Genomic DNA, 17,477 nt, shown 5'->3' with positions numbered 1-17,477 from the left:
TTTACTAAAATCCTCTGATTTCAAATGCAGACAGAAAAACATTTTGTAAACCTTGAAGCACAATCAGCGCTTGTTATTTTGATATCATTTTGCGGAAGAGAGGGCATGATTCAGCTTGTAGGGAGTTGGTCCTAGAACCAGGAAGACCTAGGTTCAAATCTCACCTCCAACATAGCAGCATGACCTTGGGCAAGTAACAACATCTCAGTACTGCAGGCAATTCTCTTGAGTCTCAGAAAGTGTGTCTCTGCCTTGGTAAAAGGCATTTACTCTGTCATTCGGGAGAGTTCCCTAAACTGATGAAAGCACAGGTTCTATTCCCTAACCCTGCTGTTTAGGTGTTTTCAGTCATGTCAAACTTTTTATGACCGCATTTGGGGTTTCCTTTGGCAAAGATACTGGAGTAATTTGCCATTTCCTTCTCTAGCTTATTTTACAGGTAAGGAAAATAAGGCAAGGAAAGTTAAGTGACTTGGCCAGGGTCAGACAGCTAATAAGTGTCTGAGGCCAGATTTGGACTCAGGAAGACTCTATCCACTGCTCCACTTGGGCCATTGTCCAAGTCTCAAAAAGTGTGGCTCTGCATTGGTAAAAGGCATTTACTTCATCATTCAGGGAGTTCCCTATGCCAATAGGTCCTATCCCTACCTGTCTGCCAAAAAGAGTAAGTTTGGAAAGTTGGGAACTGTTGCCATTCTGTAAATGATCACCCTACAGAGCCAATGGGGTGAGGGGGAATAGAACAGAAAGGTCCTGATAGACTTGGCCAACTTCACAGTTGTTCCTTGCTTGAAAAAACTGACATCCTCCTTAGCTGTGGAAGGATTTCCTGGCAGCACCAATATTTCTTTGGTGTTTTATGGTACAATCTAGTATTTTACCATCGAATTGGTATACTTGGGAATTATTATTTATAAACTTTGAATTTGATCAATCTGAATGGATAAAAAAAAGCAAAGATCAGTCTAGTAGAGTAGAAAGCCAGAGGATCTAAGTTTTAACCTCTGCTCTGTCACTTACTTCTGTTATATGACCTTAAGCAAGTGATTGGACTCTTCTGCGTCTCAGTTTCTGCATCTGTAAAATGAGAGACTAGGGTGATTTCTAAAGTTTCTTCCAACTCCAAATCTCTACAATGTGATTTCATTGGTATAGGGAACTTCTAGGTGAGGAAATTCCCTCTAACAATTTAAATTGGTACTTTCTCACCACCTTAATCTCATTAGATTAGAGCATTGCAAGTTTAAGTGATTTACCAGTGCCATATAGGCACTATGTTGGAGGTGGACTTGGCTTTGATGTCAGCTCCCTATCCATTATACCACAGTGCATCTCCACATGTCATTCAGTCATCCAATAAATATTTATTAAAGTGCTGAGCACTGGAGATTCAAAGAAAGGTTGAAAAATAAGTCCCTACTCCTGAGGAACTCTCTGGAGGAGACAGCATGAAAATAATTATGTAAAATCAAGATGTATACAGGATAAATTGGAAATAATTGATATAGGGAAGGCACTAGCATTAAGAACGATTGGGAAAGGCTTCATCTAGAAGGTGGCTGTTTAACTGGACCTTGAAAGAAGCCATCAAAGCCAGGAGGTAGAAATGAAGAAGGAGAATAAGCCAAGCATAGAGGACAGCCACTGAAAATGCCCAGAGTCAGGAGATGGAATGTCTTGTTCCAGGAGCGGTAAGAGGGCGTGCATCACTGAGTCACCTCTTATATGGAGGGAAGTTGGGTAAGGTATAAAGCTATAAAGGTAGGGGGAAATCCATGTTATGAAGGGTTTTGAACAACAAACAGGATTCTATATTTTAAATTGGAAGTGATAGGGAGACACTAAAGTTTATAAAATTGAATGGGGGGAGTGACGTGGGCAGACCTGCCCTTTAGGAAGATCACCATGACAGCCAAATGGAGGATGAACTAAAGTGTGAGAAATGAAACTGTGTCATAGGAGGACAGCTGAAGAAACTCAGTGTTTCCTATGAGCCAGTCGAATAATGAGGCTGCTAAAAGTCTAATATGATTTTAGGTTGCATCATAGAAATCTAGTGTCTAGACCACATGAAATAGCCCTTCTGCTCTGTGCCAGTCAGAGCACATTTGGAGAATTGTATATAATTCAGCCACATTTTAAGAGGGAGATTGAGAAAGTAGAGGACCATAAGCTAAACGATAAAGGGGCAAGGAATACTGTTCCATAGCGAGCCAGAAATACATAGCCCAAGAAAGAGAAAATGAAAGCAAGACTTGATAGATACTTATCTTCACACGTGGGAAGTGTTGCTGTGTGAAAAAGTGTGTAAATTTATTCTTCATGATTCCAAAGGTCAGGGATAAGATAAATGGGGAGAAGCTTTGAGAAGGCAGATTTCAGCTTGCTAGAAAAAATATTTCCCCAAAGAGTAGTCATCAGTGGAATGGGTTGTGTTGTGAAGCCACAAGTTGGCCATCACTAGAAGCATTCCAGCAACTATTTGATGACCACTTGTTAAGGACAGCATAAAAGGAAATTTGGTTAAAGTAAAAAAGGTTAAAGTAGATGGTGTAGATGTGAGGCAAGGTTGTACAAATGGTGTAGCACTGGTCTTAAATCCTGGATCTGGCATTTACTACTTGTGGGACCTTCAGCAAACTACTTAATCTCTCTGGGCCTCCTTTTGCTTGCCTGTAAAGTGAGGGTAATGAACCGGATGACATCTGAAACTCCCCTCTCCTATCCTCTCTTGAGGTCTAAGATTCTATGATATAATACTTGATAAGGCAAAGGTTAAAAAAGGAAATAAAATGAAAAGTGACTCCCTGTGTTTGTCAGAGCATCTTGGTTTTTGTCCTTCATTCTCGAAGAGGATCAATGATATCAGGAGGGTGAGTTGGATTTAAGTGAGGCAGGGCTATGTACTTTCTCCTCCAGAGTCATCTGAGTCCAGCAGCAAGACATAGGTCAAGACAGCTGGTGATGGCTCAGGTCTTCTTAGTTAGGAAGTAAAGAAAGAGCATTGAAGCTCAGGCTAACTTAAACAGCCTGGCAGGGAAACCAAAGGCCAGGACTCAGGCCTTTTTATACTTCAGTCATAAGAAAATTATGTTACCAAACTCGTTCCATGCAATTATCTACTGACCCTCTGTCCCTAACTCCCAAGAAGGACATTTCACTGTTTCACTGGCAGCAATTAAGAGTGTGATTTTAAGCTCCTAATGGGCAAGGATTGTATTTTGTATAGGAGGATATAATGCCAGGCATCCTCCCACAGGGCATAACACAGCACATAAGTAGGCGAGTTGTGAGCCTAGAAGACCCTAAATAAGTTCATCAGACTTAATTTCTCCTACTGGGTTGTTTACTCCCCAAGTGCCTCTGTGGTTTAAAAATAGCTACTCACTGTCAGCCTGGGGCAGTAAGAGGACGGTGCTTTCTTTACAGCCAAAAATGCATGGAATGGCAGCTTTATCGTCAACAGAGAGGCTTTGTTCCATACAGGGTTGAAAGTATATGTCCCTCATAATGATTCAGGCCTGAGTGGTTCTCCAAATGTCACTGACCTTTTTTAATTAACTCCCTCCTTATTTTTTTTTCTTTTGGGGGTGAATAGGTGCCAAGTGGCCTAAATAAGTGTTGCCTATTTGAATGGGTTTTTTTCTTTCTTTCTTTAATTGAACAGAACTTTCTAAACACAGCTTGACTAAAGGCCTGAGATAAGGCCTAAGAGTAAGAGTCTATTTCTCTCACTGCCAGATCTCTGAGGCTAAGTGAACCTTATCTTTGTTTTTCTTTCTTTCTCGGGTAACTGAATTAAAAAAAAAACTGAAAGGGATTTTTCGAAGGCCTTGATGGAAGCAGGAGATACTAATGTAATTTACAGTGTCTTATTAATGAAGAGACTTTATCTACAGTTACTTTCATGAAGTTCAGGCAAAGTTTTTGGATTTTTTTTTTAAGTTCAGGGGAGCAAATAGCCCTATCCTATCCAAGATTGTGAGAATCACTGCTTACTTAAAACTCCAGTAAGTAGGTGAAAGGATTTGTATCCTGGAAAAGGATTAGAGGGCTAGTCATCTAGTGAGACTGAGAGATAGCAGGTACATATCTCAAGCAATATTGAAAGAATCAGAGGAAAGTCTCCCCCGTACTGGGCAGCTCTTAGATGGAAGGACATGGACAAGACCATGTGGCAGAATGAAGGCATGAATAGGTTGTGACCTGTTCCAGGGGAGAGTCTGTTTCAAGCACAGGACTGCTGTGTAGTGCAGTAGTACAGTACTAGGAGGGAAGTCAAAAAGACCTGAATTCAAATCCTGCCTCAGACACCTTAACTCTGACTCTAAGCAAATGCCTTAACTTCTTCTAGCTTCAACTTCTTCATAGGTACAATATGGATAATAATAATAATAATAGCCCTTACTTTACAGGGTTGTTTTTGAGGATCCAATGAGATAATGTTTGTAAAACACATGGAGCCATGAGTGGATAGAGCACCAGGCCTGAAGTCAGGAGGACCTGAGTTCAAATTCAGCCTGAGACACTTGACACTTAGTAGCTGTGTGACTTTAGGCAAGTCACTTAACACCAATTGCCCTGCTTTTCCCCCCTCCAAAAAAAAAAAAAAAAGAAAGAAAATGACCTCAAATGGGGTCAGGAAGAGTCATGACAGAAAAATGAATGAAAAAATTGACTGTGTGAAAAAGACAGTATAGGTATCCTTAAATCCATTAACGGATTAGAAAGTAATAATAATGTAAGTATTATTATTATTCCTATTTTACAGATAAGAAAGCTGATGCTCAGCAACATTAAATGATCATATAATGAGCCAGTATCAGACTTCAGAGCTCACATCTGCTTTATTCTAACAATCTGATGCTGCCTCTGCATGAAGCCTTTGTGGAATCATTAACCTCCACTATGTATTTTTCCTCCTAGGCAGAAATTCAGCCTACCTGGTTTTGCCTGTAGAATCTGGAAAGGGCCTCAGAACTCCTACATGGGAGTTCTGCAGAGCATAGCATGTTAAATTCAACTTTCACATCCATTCTTTCTTTCCAGCAGAATCAGTTTACCAAGAAAATTCCTTTCAAAGGACCATGACCTTGAACCCATCCAGAAATGTGATACTATTGCATAACCTTTTAGAGCACTTGCCTAAAAGGACTGTAGCTACAAATAAAACATATCCTTTCTTCTTTCTTTAACTGTAGAAATATGCAATAATTACAATATTAATAATGGCTAGCATTTACATAGCAGTTTAAGGTTTGCAAAGTGCTTTGTAAATATTATCTCATTTTATACTCACAACAACTCTGAGTGGTAAGCACCAATATTATCCTCATTTTACAGATGAAGAAACTAAGGTACATAGAGATTAAGTGATTTGCCCAGGATCTACACAGCTGTGTCTGAGGCAGGATTCGAACTCAGGTCTTTCTGCCTCCAGGTACAGTGTTCTATCTTCTCTGCCACCTAGATGCCTACATAGCACAAGATATGATTTTCTTGTTTCTCTCACTTAAGGTACTGTTGTTTTTAGGAGACTCATTGCTTTTTCCCACAGACTGAAAGAGTATAACTGAAAATAAGGAGTGATAGGCTAGGAAGAAAAGAGGCTGGCTATGCAGGCCTGCTATTACCTCCATACACAAAAGACCACCACAACTCCCATATATGTCGTGTTTGGAAGGTTATAGGTTACAGAGCTCTTCACAGTCATATCTGATTTTATCCTCACAAAAACCCTGTGAAGTAGATAGTTCAGGTCTTATCCCTATTTTACAAAAGAGAGTTGAACTTAAAACACCCCCGAATTGGAAATGACTTGTCTGTAGTCACTCAGCTTGGAATGCTGAGTAACCATCTGCTAGGATTGTCAGGGTAGTATAGGAGAGATCCATTCCAACCCTGAGAATCTCGGATTCTAACTGAGACCTATGCCATGTTTTCTCACTCTAAGCTCCATGCTATAATTTGCCACAATGGACTGTAGCAGGCACAGAGAGAACCTCCTCTTGACTTTTTGTGGCAACCCCACCCCTCTCCTAAGAGGTGCATGGGGTACATGAAAAAGAAGAAACCTGTTTCCATATATAATAACACTTGACCTCAAAGTAAAGAGGTGGAAATACTGAGCTGCATGGGAAGCTGGAGAGGGCCTGTGTATCTACAGGGCCCTATGTGAAACCAGATTCATCAAGGATCTCAGTCAGAGGAGGACATCAAAACAGTGACAGAGAGACTGGCTCTAATGGAAGTCATAGTACTCTGTGCATACCAGGAGGCAGGAATAGGCCAGATGAGGGGAGTAGAACTTGTAGGCTGCTGTGTCTGTGTGCCCCTCTAGCCAAGGAGAGACAGCTGTGATGAAAGGAAGAGGAAAAAGAAATGAGCCCTCAGTTAGGCAGGGAAGTGGGCCGAGATTGCTGCAGCAGAGAACTGTGTGATCCAAGAAGATCCACAACTGGGAGGAGCAAACCTATGTTGTTCTTTAATTATAATGTGAACCAGGTTGGCTATGAAGGTTTCTGTGTGAAGAAATTTAATCTTTTAGCAACCCTAGGGTCTTGTCTCAATGAGAAAGGTGGGTCCCAACAGAAAATGAGGGTTTAATTGACATCTTAATAGCTAAAGTCACAAGAACAGTGTTGAATGTAAAGTAACCTTGTGGGAAGGTGGAGGTTTTCTTGACGGTCATAAGTCTCAGGTATAAGTCCATTCTGCATTTTTTTGTTCAGTTAAAAAAAAACAGCTAGCCTATATTTGATGTCTTTTTATCTTTAGTGCTTGGCGAGGAGTTAAAGGCCTTTTTGGAGTCAGCAAAATGAGCTGGATACTGATGATTACCACAATTTCCATAGGAAGAAGCACAAACCATAGGTATTTGTGGGAAATCTTATGAAATTAAACCCAGGGCCATAATGTTAAGAATTTTGGCCCAAATTACACGTGGCTTACACAAAGAATAAACGAAATATATATATATATATATATATATATATATATATATATATATATATATATATATATATGAATGAACAGTGTTAAGCCTTGAGAAAACTCTTATTGGGAGTGATAACTAGAGGGGTACAGGAGGTGGATATGTGGAGAGGAAAATCTGTACCTTCTTTATTGTTTTACATTGATTTTCATCTTGGACAACTCCCTTCCTCCTAGTGGGGCCTAGATGTTGAAACCAGGGCTCAGGATGCAGCTTCTATTGTGCTTTTTGTGGCCCACCCATTTTCAGGTCAGCCAGTCCTTCCACCATGCACAAAGGGCAACTGGCTAAGGAGTGCCCTGACCACGGATATGGTAATCACCTCATCAGCCTTCTCATATGGCACATCCACTGATGCTCTGTAAAAGGGGATGGACACTGTCTGGGGAAAGATATATCCATCTGTGACCGCACTGGGCTTGGACTTAGAGCTAGCTTCAAATGGCAGGGAAGCTATAGGAAGACTCTGTTCTAAGAAAAGCAGCATATCAAAACCCAAACTTATAGAGCCTAGGGGAAAAAAAAATGAAATGGATGTTTATTTGTATTACCAAAAGACCAGCACTACAGGGCCCATTTAAATAGCATGATCAGCTCAGAAAGTCACATTGTAGCTTGACTTGTTCACGCCCTTGTATATAAAAACAAGGACAGATAATCTCAGAATTGGAAGGGCCTTGGAGGTCACCCAGTTAACCTCCTACTCAAACTATGAATTCCCTCTACAGAATTCCTAACACATTATTGAGCTAGACTTTAAAGAAAAAAAGAGAGAGAAACCTTTAGTTATGGCAAACTCATTATGTTATGAGGCAATGCATTGCCTTAGGGCATGGGGGAAGGAGGGGAGAGACACTTCTAATTACTGAAAGTTTTTCTTATATCGAGTCAAAATCTACCCCTCTGTAGCTCACCCACTGATTCTAGTCTGTGGTCTGGGGCCAAGGAGAGTAAGTATTAGCCCTTTTATATTTGGCAGCCTTTCAAATGTTTGAATATTACCACGTCTCCCTTTCTCCACCCCTAAATATTTTACTCTCCAGCTTACATCCACAACTTTTTTTTTCCTAAATAATATATGTGAGGGAGTGGCATGATATCAAGTACCCACCATGTACTGGACTTTATCCTATGGACACACTCCAGCACACATGTATGCTCTCTTCTACAACATAACACCTGAATTGGACATACTACTACAGATGTGGTCTAACCAGGGCATAGTGCCTCAGGACTGCCCCCACATCCCACCTTGTGTTCATACAGCCTGAGATTGGATTTTCCCACTAAAGTCTACTTATAACATGGAGACTCTAGGTTTTCAAAGTCTATATTAACGCAGCACACCCCCTGGAAGGTATTACCAAATTGGAAAGATGAAGTGTCTGTAATAGAAGGAGTAATTGAGGGGCCCCTCACCATAAAGTTGGCCACCCGGGCATACATTTTTTTGATGACAGAAACTTCTGAGGTTTGTCTGTTAAGGGGTGGAAACGGTTGCAATGCAAGTAAATGATTAAAATCACAGCTCTTTGGAAGTGTTTAAGAAGCTCAAATGAACTTTTTTTGCAGCTTACATCACACCACTGACTCATACTGAACGGGTGGTCTACTTAAAACCTGTAAGCCACTTTCATATAAACTTCAGAATAGCCACAAGTCCGCCATTTTGTACTCATCCGTTGATTTTTTTAAAATCATACAATACTTTATATTTCTTTTATTAAATGTGCTTTTGTTAACCTTTATCCATTACTGTAGCTTCTCAAAATATTTTTGGACCCCGATTCTGTCATCCAATGTACTCCTGCAGGTTTTATCCACAGATCTGGTTAATCAACACGCTATTTATGCTTTCATCCAAGTCACTGATGAAAAAAACATATTCAACAGAACTAGGCCACAGTCAGAGCCATGTGGAATTTGACCAGATGCCCAACTCCCAACTTGACATCCATCCATTAATCACTACACTCTGTATTTTGTTAATCAGTCAATTTTTACCTCACCTACCGTCATCTTCATTATAGTCTCTTTTTCCCCATCTCTTCTCCAAGTATCATGTTGTTATTATTATATCAGACCATATTATATTCAGCAGCACAGCATAATAGAATGAATTCTTGACTCGGAGTCAGAAGATTCCTGAGTTCAGGTCCCATCTTGCATGCCTGAGGGCACAACTAATTTTTTTTCTTTTGTCTTTGTATCTGCAGTGTATTTGTTTTTGTTTAGTCATTTTTCGGTCATGTCCAATTCTTTGTGACTTCATTTAGGATGTTCTTGGCAGAGATACTGAGTGGTTAGTCATTTACTTCTCCAGCTCATTTTACAGATGAGGAAACTAAGGCAAACAGGGTTAAGCAACTTGCCCAGGGTCACAGGGATAGTAAGTATCTGAGGCCAGATTTGAACTCAGGAAAATGAATCTTCCTTACTCCAGGCCTGACACTTTATGCTCTGCACAACCTAGCTACCCTCAGCATAGTATAGAGTACATAGGAAATGCATTGTACAGAGTTCTTAGTAAATGCTTAATAAATTCTATTTTCATAGAATTGATCTGAACTTCTCTAAACCTCAGTTTTTCATCTATAAAATGGAAATAACTGATATTTCCTATCACAAAGGGTTATTGTGGGGGAAAAAACTATAGTTTTTAAAGGACTAGGTTAATGTTTGTTTTATTCTATTTAATCATTTTATATCTTAAAAAAAATATTAAGATGTTCATTGGCAAGCTTAGTTTTAAGAGAAAGGTGACCAAGATATGGAACAGACTCAAAATCAAATCATATAAGGATTGAAGGAAATGAAGATGTTTTACCTACAAAACAGAAGGACTCATGGAGAAAGAGAAGGATATTTTGAAATGCTTTCAGATATTTGAAGAGCTATAGTGTGGAAAAGGGATTTATATTGGTCGCAAAGGGTAGAACTCAGAGTAAAAATTTTTGGTTTGATACAAGGAAGAACCCCTTAACAATTACAACTATCTGAAAATAGAAAGGACTGCCTGGTAAGAAAGTAAGTTCCCTGTATAAGAGTGTAAGCGGCTAAGGAAGGATTCTATAGAAGAGAGTCATGCTTAGGGAAGGGAAATTGATTGAATGACCTCTAAGGTCTTGTCAAGTCCAAGATTCTATAGATTTCATAGGTTGGCAACTTAATATGTTTTTGTTCTATTTTGACTCTCCTTATTTAAAAATGAGTTTTCTTAAGGAAACGGGAAAAAAAGTAGGAGAAATGATTGGTGGATAAATTACATAATTTAAAACATTTTCCAATTAGTGCTTTCATACACCATGATTCCAACGAGTTATTCTATGCTAATTGAGCATCTTTTAATGCTAGGAGTGGTGAATAGCTGGGCAGAACAATACATGGTCTTGAATTGCACTGTTGATCTCATTACTCAGAGGAATTCTTTGCTTTGGAGAGGTATCTGGTTGCACAGCTTCATCCTCAAGATGTTCTGTGCCTGGAAAGCAAAAGTGAGACCTAATATCTCTACATTGTCATTTTTTCCAATCAGAAGCCATTAACTGATAACTCCTGAGCCTGGCTCCTGGGTGTGCATTCAGCTAGCTCACCTCCAGGACCCTCTTGTTCTCTCCTGCCTTCTGTAGTCTCCAGGTTGTATGGTGACTCCCTGTATCTAAAAGTTGAGAGGGAACCATCAATATAATTGCTTCATAAGATATCATTATGCAGGAGACTTTGGCCCCTTTCAGGGAGAGAGGATTGAGACAGACACAACCAGAAATTACAATGGATCTTTAGGATTTCAAGACTAGTTCCCCGTAGCTTTGTTTTGGAAGAGCTTTGGCCTCATTACTGGCCCACTGAGGTAGTTTTGTGTCTGTTACCATAGGAGCAAATCTTAGAGATTCAACCTGTCAAGTTCCTCTGCAGGAATTGCAGGCCTCGCCTCTTTAGCAGCCCCAGCTACAAAAGACTTGAAATAGAGAATTCTTGCCGCAAGAATCCTTGGCACTGGCAAACAGTTTAACATCAGAAATCAATACGGCTCCATCAGGGGAAATCATGTTTAAAAGCTGCATTACTATGTGCTTTGCCAGTGCACCCAAGGGAGCATTGGGTCTTGCCATATGACTTGCCACTGAAATCTCCTAGTTGTGTTGTCTCCCCCATTAGAATGTAAGCTCCTTGAGAGAAGGGGCTGTCACACCTTTCTATTTGTATCCCCAGAGGTTAGCATAGTGCTTTTCACATAATGAGTGCTTGAAATTTTTTTTTAATTTATTGTTTTATTCTTCTGAAAGGAAAATTGATACACAAGACAATCTAAACTTGGGTGACTAATTATTCTAACAGTATTTTTCTTCTTCTGACTAAGTTATTCCACAATCCGCAAATAACACAGTTCAAAAGCATTGCTGGAGCTGAGAATATAAAAATAAAAAACAACACGATTCTTTCTTCAGGGAACTTATAGTCTACTTAGGGGAGGGGGAGGGAAGCAGTGCAAGATATAACACACAAATAAAAGTAATGCAAAACAGAGCAAAGAAGATATCCAGACAAAGTGTTCTAGAGGGAACCATAAAGTAGGCTTGGTACTATACAGCATTTAATCATCTGACTGTCCCTTTGCCTTGTCTTGCCCTTATGTCTGGAAGTTACTCCCTCCTCATATTGGATGCAGGATTTGAACCCTGGACTTTCTAATGCAAAATCAAGCACACCAATCCAGTACACACAGTGCTGGTGTGACTGGTGCTAATGGCAGCGGCAGGTTAGCAGACTGAAGGACCCACAGCTTCCTCCCTGTAGTTACCATAGCCACAATGGGAATAAGGCCTGACTTGCCTACTACATCGTACAACTGCTACTTCATGGTTTCCTCTCAATTTTTTTCCTTACTTTCCTTATTTCCCCACTACTCACCCCTGGACCCTCACCACTGACAGAAAAGTAGTTGCTTCCCAATTATAGTTTCCCATATATCCTATTCCTTAGACTTCTCTTATATAAATAGGATTATTTTGTCATAACATGAGTCTGAGCATATTTCCCAGAAATGTAACTCCATTCAATAAAGTCCAGACTTCAACCCAATTAGCCTGTAAGAAGTAATTAGTCCAATCCTCCGTTGTTGTGGAAGAAGTGTGAGATATGGATTCTGCCACTTCTATAGTGTGACCTTAACCTCTCTGGGGCTCAGTTTCCTCATCTATAAAAACCTAGGGTTGGCCCAGATGGCCTCTGAGGTCCCATCTGACCCTACTTCTATCATCCTGTCTATATAGCAACCTGCTTGAGACTTTCCAGCAGATCCTTAGAGATGCTTCTGTGGATGTTGGTGATCCCAGGTGGGAGTTTCAACCAAAGGTTTGAAACTAGTGTCCCATGCCAACGGTATACAGACTTTTTTTTTCTTTGTAATTTTTTCTCTTTAAAATTAAAAAAATGTATCTGAGTCCTAAATATAAAGGGATGGCTCATAGATCTAAAGCAAATTTATCTAAGTCTGGGTTCTGCCATGTATATACTTCACATTAATCTTAAATCAAGCTTAAGCTGCTGGTCCTCACTGCATTTCATGGTTTGACCACATGGTTTCTGTTTCTCTGTGTGTATGTGTCTTTTCTTAGTGGGCTCTTTATCACCATTCATGACAAAGGCCACATTGCCACAATGCTGAACTCCTGGCCAGAAGACAATATTAAGGTATGGTCCTCTTTTCCTTGCTGTTGTTTGGATGGTGGGTAAATCACTTATGCCTCAACCACAGAGCCAACAGACCCCTCTAGATTTTAAACTGGCTATTGCCTGAGCTCAAGGCAAGACATCAGAAACCCTAGAAATAGTCCTGCTTAAGAACACCAGAGTATTTGGGGTCACCTGACCAGCCCAGAGAGCAGTTTCCTTTTCTTCCTTGGAGAGCATATGAGGTCTTTTATTTATTGTTTCTTTAAAGAGTGGGAAAAACAAAGGTATAACTTCTCTCCAGAAGTCCCCAGCTCTGGGTAGCATTTTACAATTAAACACAAACACACATTCACACACAAGCACACACACATAATCACAATCCAATGATGAAAGTAGTGCAAGTATTCTTGTCATCCCTATTTTACAGATGAGAAAAGTGAGGTTTGAGGAGATGAGATGATTCTTCCTCACAGTCGCACAGTTAACATAAGTGGCAATATCAGAATTCAAACCCAGGTCCTCTTGACAACAAGCCCACTATATCACAGGGTATCGGATGCATGTATTTGAAAGAAGGAAAAGGCTAGAGAGGAAGAGTACTTGATAATGTTTTCCTCATAGAATCTCAGACTCTCGGAGCTTGAAGGGACAAAGTTTTAGCCATACTTGAACGTGACTAGATCTCACAGTACCCCAGACAAATGATAATTCCCAATAACTTTACTTGTCGGGAGGTTTTCTTTATATTTTGCCCTAAAGTTAGCCTAGGCAACTATGCTGCCCAGGGGGTAGAATGCTGCAGTCTGGAGTCAGGAAGACCTGAATTCAAATACATCCTCAGACAGTCAGTAACTGTGTGACCATGGGCAAGTCACTTAACTTCTGTTTGCCTCAGTTTCCTCAATGGTAAAATGGAGATAATAACAGCACCTACTTTGAGGAATTGTTGTAAGGATCAGATGAGATGCTATTTGTTAAAAGTGCTTGGCGTAGTAGGCACTATCTAAATGCTTATTCCCTTCTCCTTCCCTCTTCTATACAACTTCTGTCCAGTGCCACTTGTTCTGCCCTATGACCAAACAAGACAGCTCTAATCCCTCTTCCACATGACCCTTCAGATGTTTGAATGCAATTATCATGGTTCTCTTATTCTTGCCAGGCTAAAAATCTCCACTTCCTGAAGTGAATCGTTTTATGGTCATCTCACCATCCTGGTTTTTCTTCTCTAAATGTGCTCAAATTTGGCAAACTGTCAATGCTGGGGAAAGTCAATAGAACATGAGAAACCCACATGGACACTTCTATAGTTATGCTGAGTGGACACTGGGCTTAGGAGTCAGAAGTCTTAGATTCTGATCCCAACTCTCATACTTAAGAGCTGTGTGACTTTGGGCAGGTTACTCAACATCTTTGAGATTCCAGGTCTGTAAAAATGAGGATGATGATATTTACATGGTCTACCTAATTAATAATAGCTTCATAGAACTTAGAACTGGACCTTAGAGAAAGTCTAGTCAAACTCCTTCAGTCAACAGGGATAAAGGAAGGACCCCGTGCCAGCCATCCCTCATTCATCCTTCTGTCTCACTAGTACTTCGGATTTTCAGTTCCCTTTTAATGTGGTGTCTTCCCCCATTAGAATGTGAGGGCGGGGAGCCAAGATAGTGGATTTTAGGCAACCCAGCTGAGCTCTCTCAGCATTCCCCTCCCAACAACTTTAAAATAACACTTCAAATCAAATTTTGGAGCAGCAGAGCTAACAAAAGGTGAAGGGAATGCATTTTTCTAGCCTGGGAAGATTTAAGAGGTCAGCAGGAGAAGTTTGTGACACCAGATAGGGGCCTGTCTTGGAGACTATACACACAGCAACAATAGCAGCAGCAGGAGCTTCAGGAGGTCTCAGCTCAGAAAGTAAAGGGGTAAGACCACTGGTCAGAAAAGATTTAAGGGGTAGCTAGGTGGCACAGTGTATAGAGCACCACCCCTGGAGTCAGGAGTTGAACCTGAGTTCAAATTAAGCCTCAGACAGTTGATATACTCATTAGCTGTATGACCCTGGACAAGTCACTTAACCCCAATGGCCTTGCCTTCCCCCTCCAAAAAGAAAAAGAGAGAGACATTATAGAGGACCTTTTGCTCACTGGGTATAGCTGGCACTGACTGGCAACTCTATTGCTCAAATGCAATTCTGGGTCACTGTTCCAAGGAAGAGAGGAGTGCTGGGAATCTGTCACAAGGGAGAAAGGACCCTAGTTCCAGTTCCAGGGCAGAGAGGAGCACCAGAACTCATGGCTGTGGGGGAGCAGGAGCCCTTCCTGGGTAAATACTAGAGAGCAGTGACCACAGCTCTTCCAGGATCACACTACCTTAGAACCACCAAAAACTTGCAGACCCCCAAAACTAGCTCTGAAAACATCAGTGCAAAAAAGCAAAAAAATTGTGGTGCCTCCTAATCCCCAGGCAAAGAAATAGGTTGTAAAAATGAGAAAAAAAATAATTTGACTATAAAAAGCTACTATGGTGACAGGGGAAGCCAAGACATAAACTCAGAAGAAGACAACAATGTGAAAACAGCTACAAAGCCTCAGAGAAAAATGTTAATTAGACCCATATCCAACAAGAATTTCTGGAAGAGTTAAAGAAAGGACTAAGAAGGAGGGAAATGGGAAAAGAAGTGAGAGTGATGCAAGAAAATTATAAATAGAGAATTAATAGGCTGGTAAAAAAGGCACAAAATTACTGAAGAAAATGGCACCTTAAAAAACAGAATTGGCCAATGGAAAAAGAGGTACAAAATCTCACTGAAAAAAAAATAATTACTTAAAAATTAGAATCAGGCAAGTGAAAGTGAATGACTACATGAGACATCAAGAAACAATAAAACAAAGTCCAAAGAATTTTTTTAAAAGAAGAAAATGTGAAATATCTCATAAGAAAACAACTGATGTGTAAAATTGATCAAGGAGAAAAAAAATTTAAGAATTATTGGGCTACCTGAAAGCCTTGATCAAAGAAAGAACCTTGAAATCATGTTTCAAGAAATCATCAAGGAAAACTGCCCCCAGAATCACAGATCCAGAGGATCAATTAGAGATTGAAAGACTACACCAATTGCCTCCAAAATGAAAACTCCCAGAAATGTTATAGCTAGATCCCAGAGGTGCCAGGTCAAAGAAAAAGTACTTAAAGTAGTCAGCAAGAAACATTTCAGATATTGTGTTGTCACAGTCAGGATTAGATTTAGCAGCTCCTACCTTAAAGGAGAAAAGAACTTGGAATGTCATACTGCAGAAGGCCAAAGAGGTAGAATTACAACCAAGAATAACCTACCCAGAAAAACTGAGTATAATCCTTGAGGGTAAAAAAAAAATGGATCTTTGATGAAATAAAGGAATTTCAAGCATTCCTGATGAAAAGACCAGAGCTGAATAGAAAATCTGACATCTGACATTCAAACACAAGACTCAAAGAGAAACATAAAAAGTAAATATGAAAGAGTAATCATAAGAGTCTTAAGAAAGTTAAACTGTTTACATTCCTATATGGGAAGATGATACATGTAACTCCTAAAAACTTTCTCATTATTAGAACAGTTAAAAAGGACAATACAGAGACAGAGGGCATGACTACAAGTCAATTATGTTGAAATTATCTCTAAGAAAAATGAAGGGGTGAGAAAGAGGGATGCACTGGGAAAGAGGGAAGGGAGAGGTAGAATGGGAATAACTTTCTCACATAAAAGAGGGACACAAAGAAGAGCTTTTACAGTATAGGGCAATATGGGGGGGGGGTGGCAGACAATGCTCAAACCTCATCAGAATTAATTCAAAGGGGAAAGAATATATGTACACACTCAGATGTATATAGAAATTTAACTTACCCAATAGAAAAATCAGAGGGGAAGGAGATAAAAGAAAGTGATTGGGGGAAGGGGGAAGGATGATAAGAGGAAGGACAGACTAAGGGAGGCAGTGGTTAGAAGCAAAATAGACTTTTAAGGAGGGACAGGATAAAAAGAGAGAGAAGAAGAAGAAACAAGAAAATGGAGTGGGATGGAGGGAAAAAAGCACAGTAATCATAGTTATGAATATAAATTGGATGAGCTCACCAATAAAATGGAAGCAGATAGAAGAATGGATTAAAAACCAGAATCCAACAATATGTTGTTTACAGGAGACACACTTGAAACAGAAAGACACAAAGAGAGTTAAAATAGAGGGCTAGAGCAAAATCTAATATGCTTCAGCTAAATTTTAAAAAGGCAGAAGTAGCATTCATGATCTCAGACAAAGTAAAAGCAAAAATAGACCTAATTAAAAGGAATAACCAAGAACAATATATTTTACTGAAAGGTATTATAGACAATGAAGTAATATCAAGAAATTTTACAGCAAGTTTCCCTGATAAAGGCCTTATTTTGCAAATTTATGCTGAACATACAGTTGAGTCAAATTCATAAAAATAAAGGCCAGTCCCCAAATGATAAATGATCAAAGGATATAAACAGGCAGTTTTCTGAAGAAGAAATCAAAGTTATCTATAGGCATATAAAAGTGTTTTGAATCATCATTGATTAGAGAAAGGCAAATTAAAACAACTCTGAGGTACTACCTCACACCTTTCAGAAATGACAGGTGCTGGAGGGCTGAGGAAAAGATAGGTACGCTAATTAACTGTTGGTGGAATTGTGGATTGGTTCAACCTTTCTTGAGGACAATTTGAAACTAGGCCCAAAGAGCTATAAAAAGCACATACCCTTTGAATCCACCATATCATTCCACAGAGAACAAAGAAAAAGGAAAAGGAC

The 17,477-nt window shown here is 39.8% G+C and overlaps 1 protein-coding gene across 2 annotated transcripts in view; it reads left to right on the top strand.

The window, feature by feature from the left end:
• ME3 (malic enzyme 3) overlaps positions 1-17,477 on the top strand; it is a 333,119-nt gene that overhangs the window by 194,772 nt on the left and 120,870 nt on the right. For both annotated transcript variants that reach the window (XM_069071034.1, XM_069071035.1), the window contains exon 5: positions 12,613-12,688. In XM_069071034.1, the coding sequence (XP_068927135.1) occupies positions 12,613-12,688 (76 nt within the window). The remainder of the gene's footprint in view (positions 1-12,612; positions 12,689-17,477) is intronic.

This window comes from Petaurus breviceps, unplaced genomic scaffold (assembly GCF_028583685.1).
Source record: "Petaurus breviceps papuanus isolate PSGF00001 unplaced genomic scaffold, PetGlider_PUasm1.0 90823, whole genome shotgun sequence".
NCBI lineage: Eukaryota > Metazoa > Chordata > Mammalia > Diprotodontia > Petauridae > Petaurus > Petaurus breviceps.
Note: the sequence above shows the minus strand (reverse complement) of the source record. Positions and strands in the feature narration are given on the sequence as shown.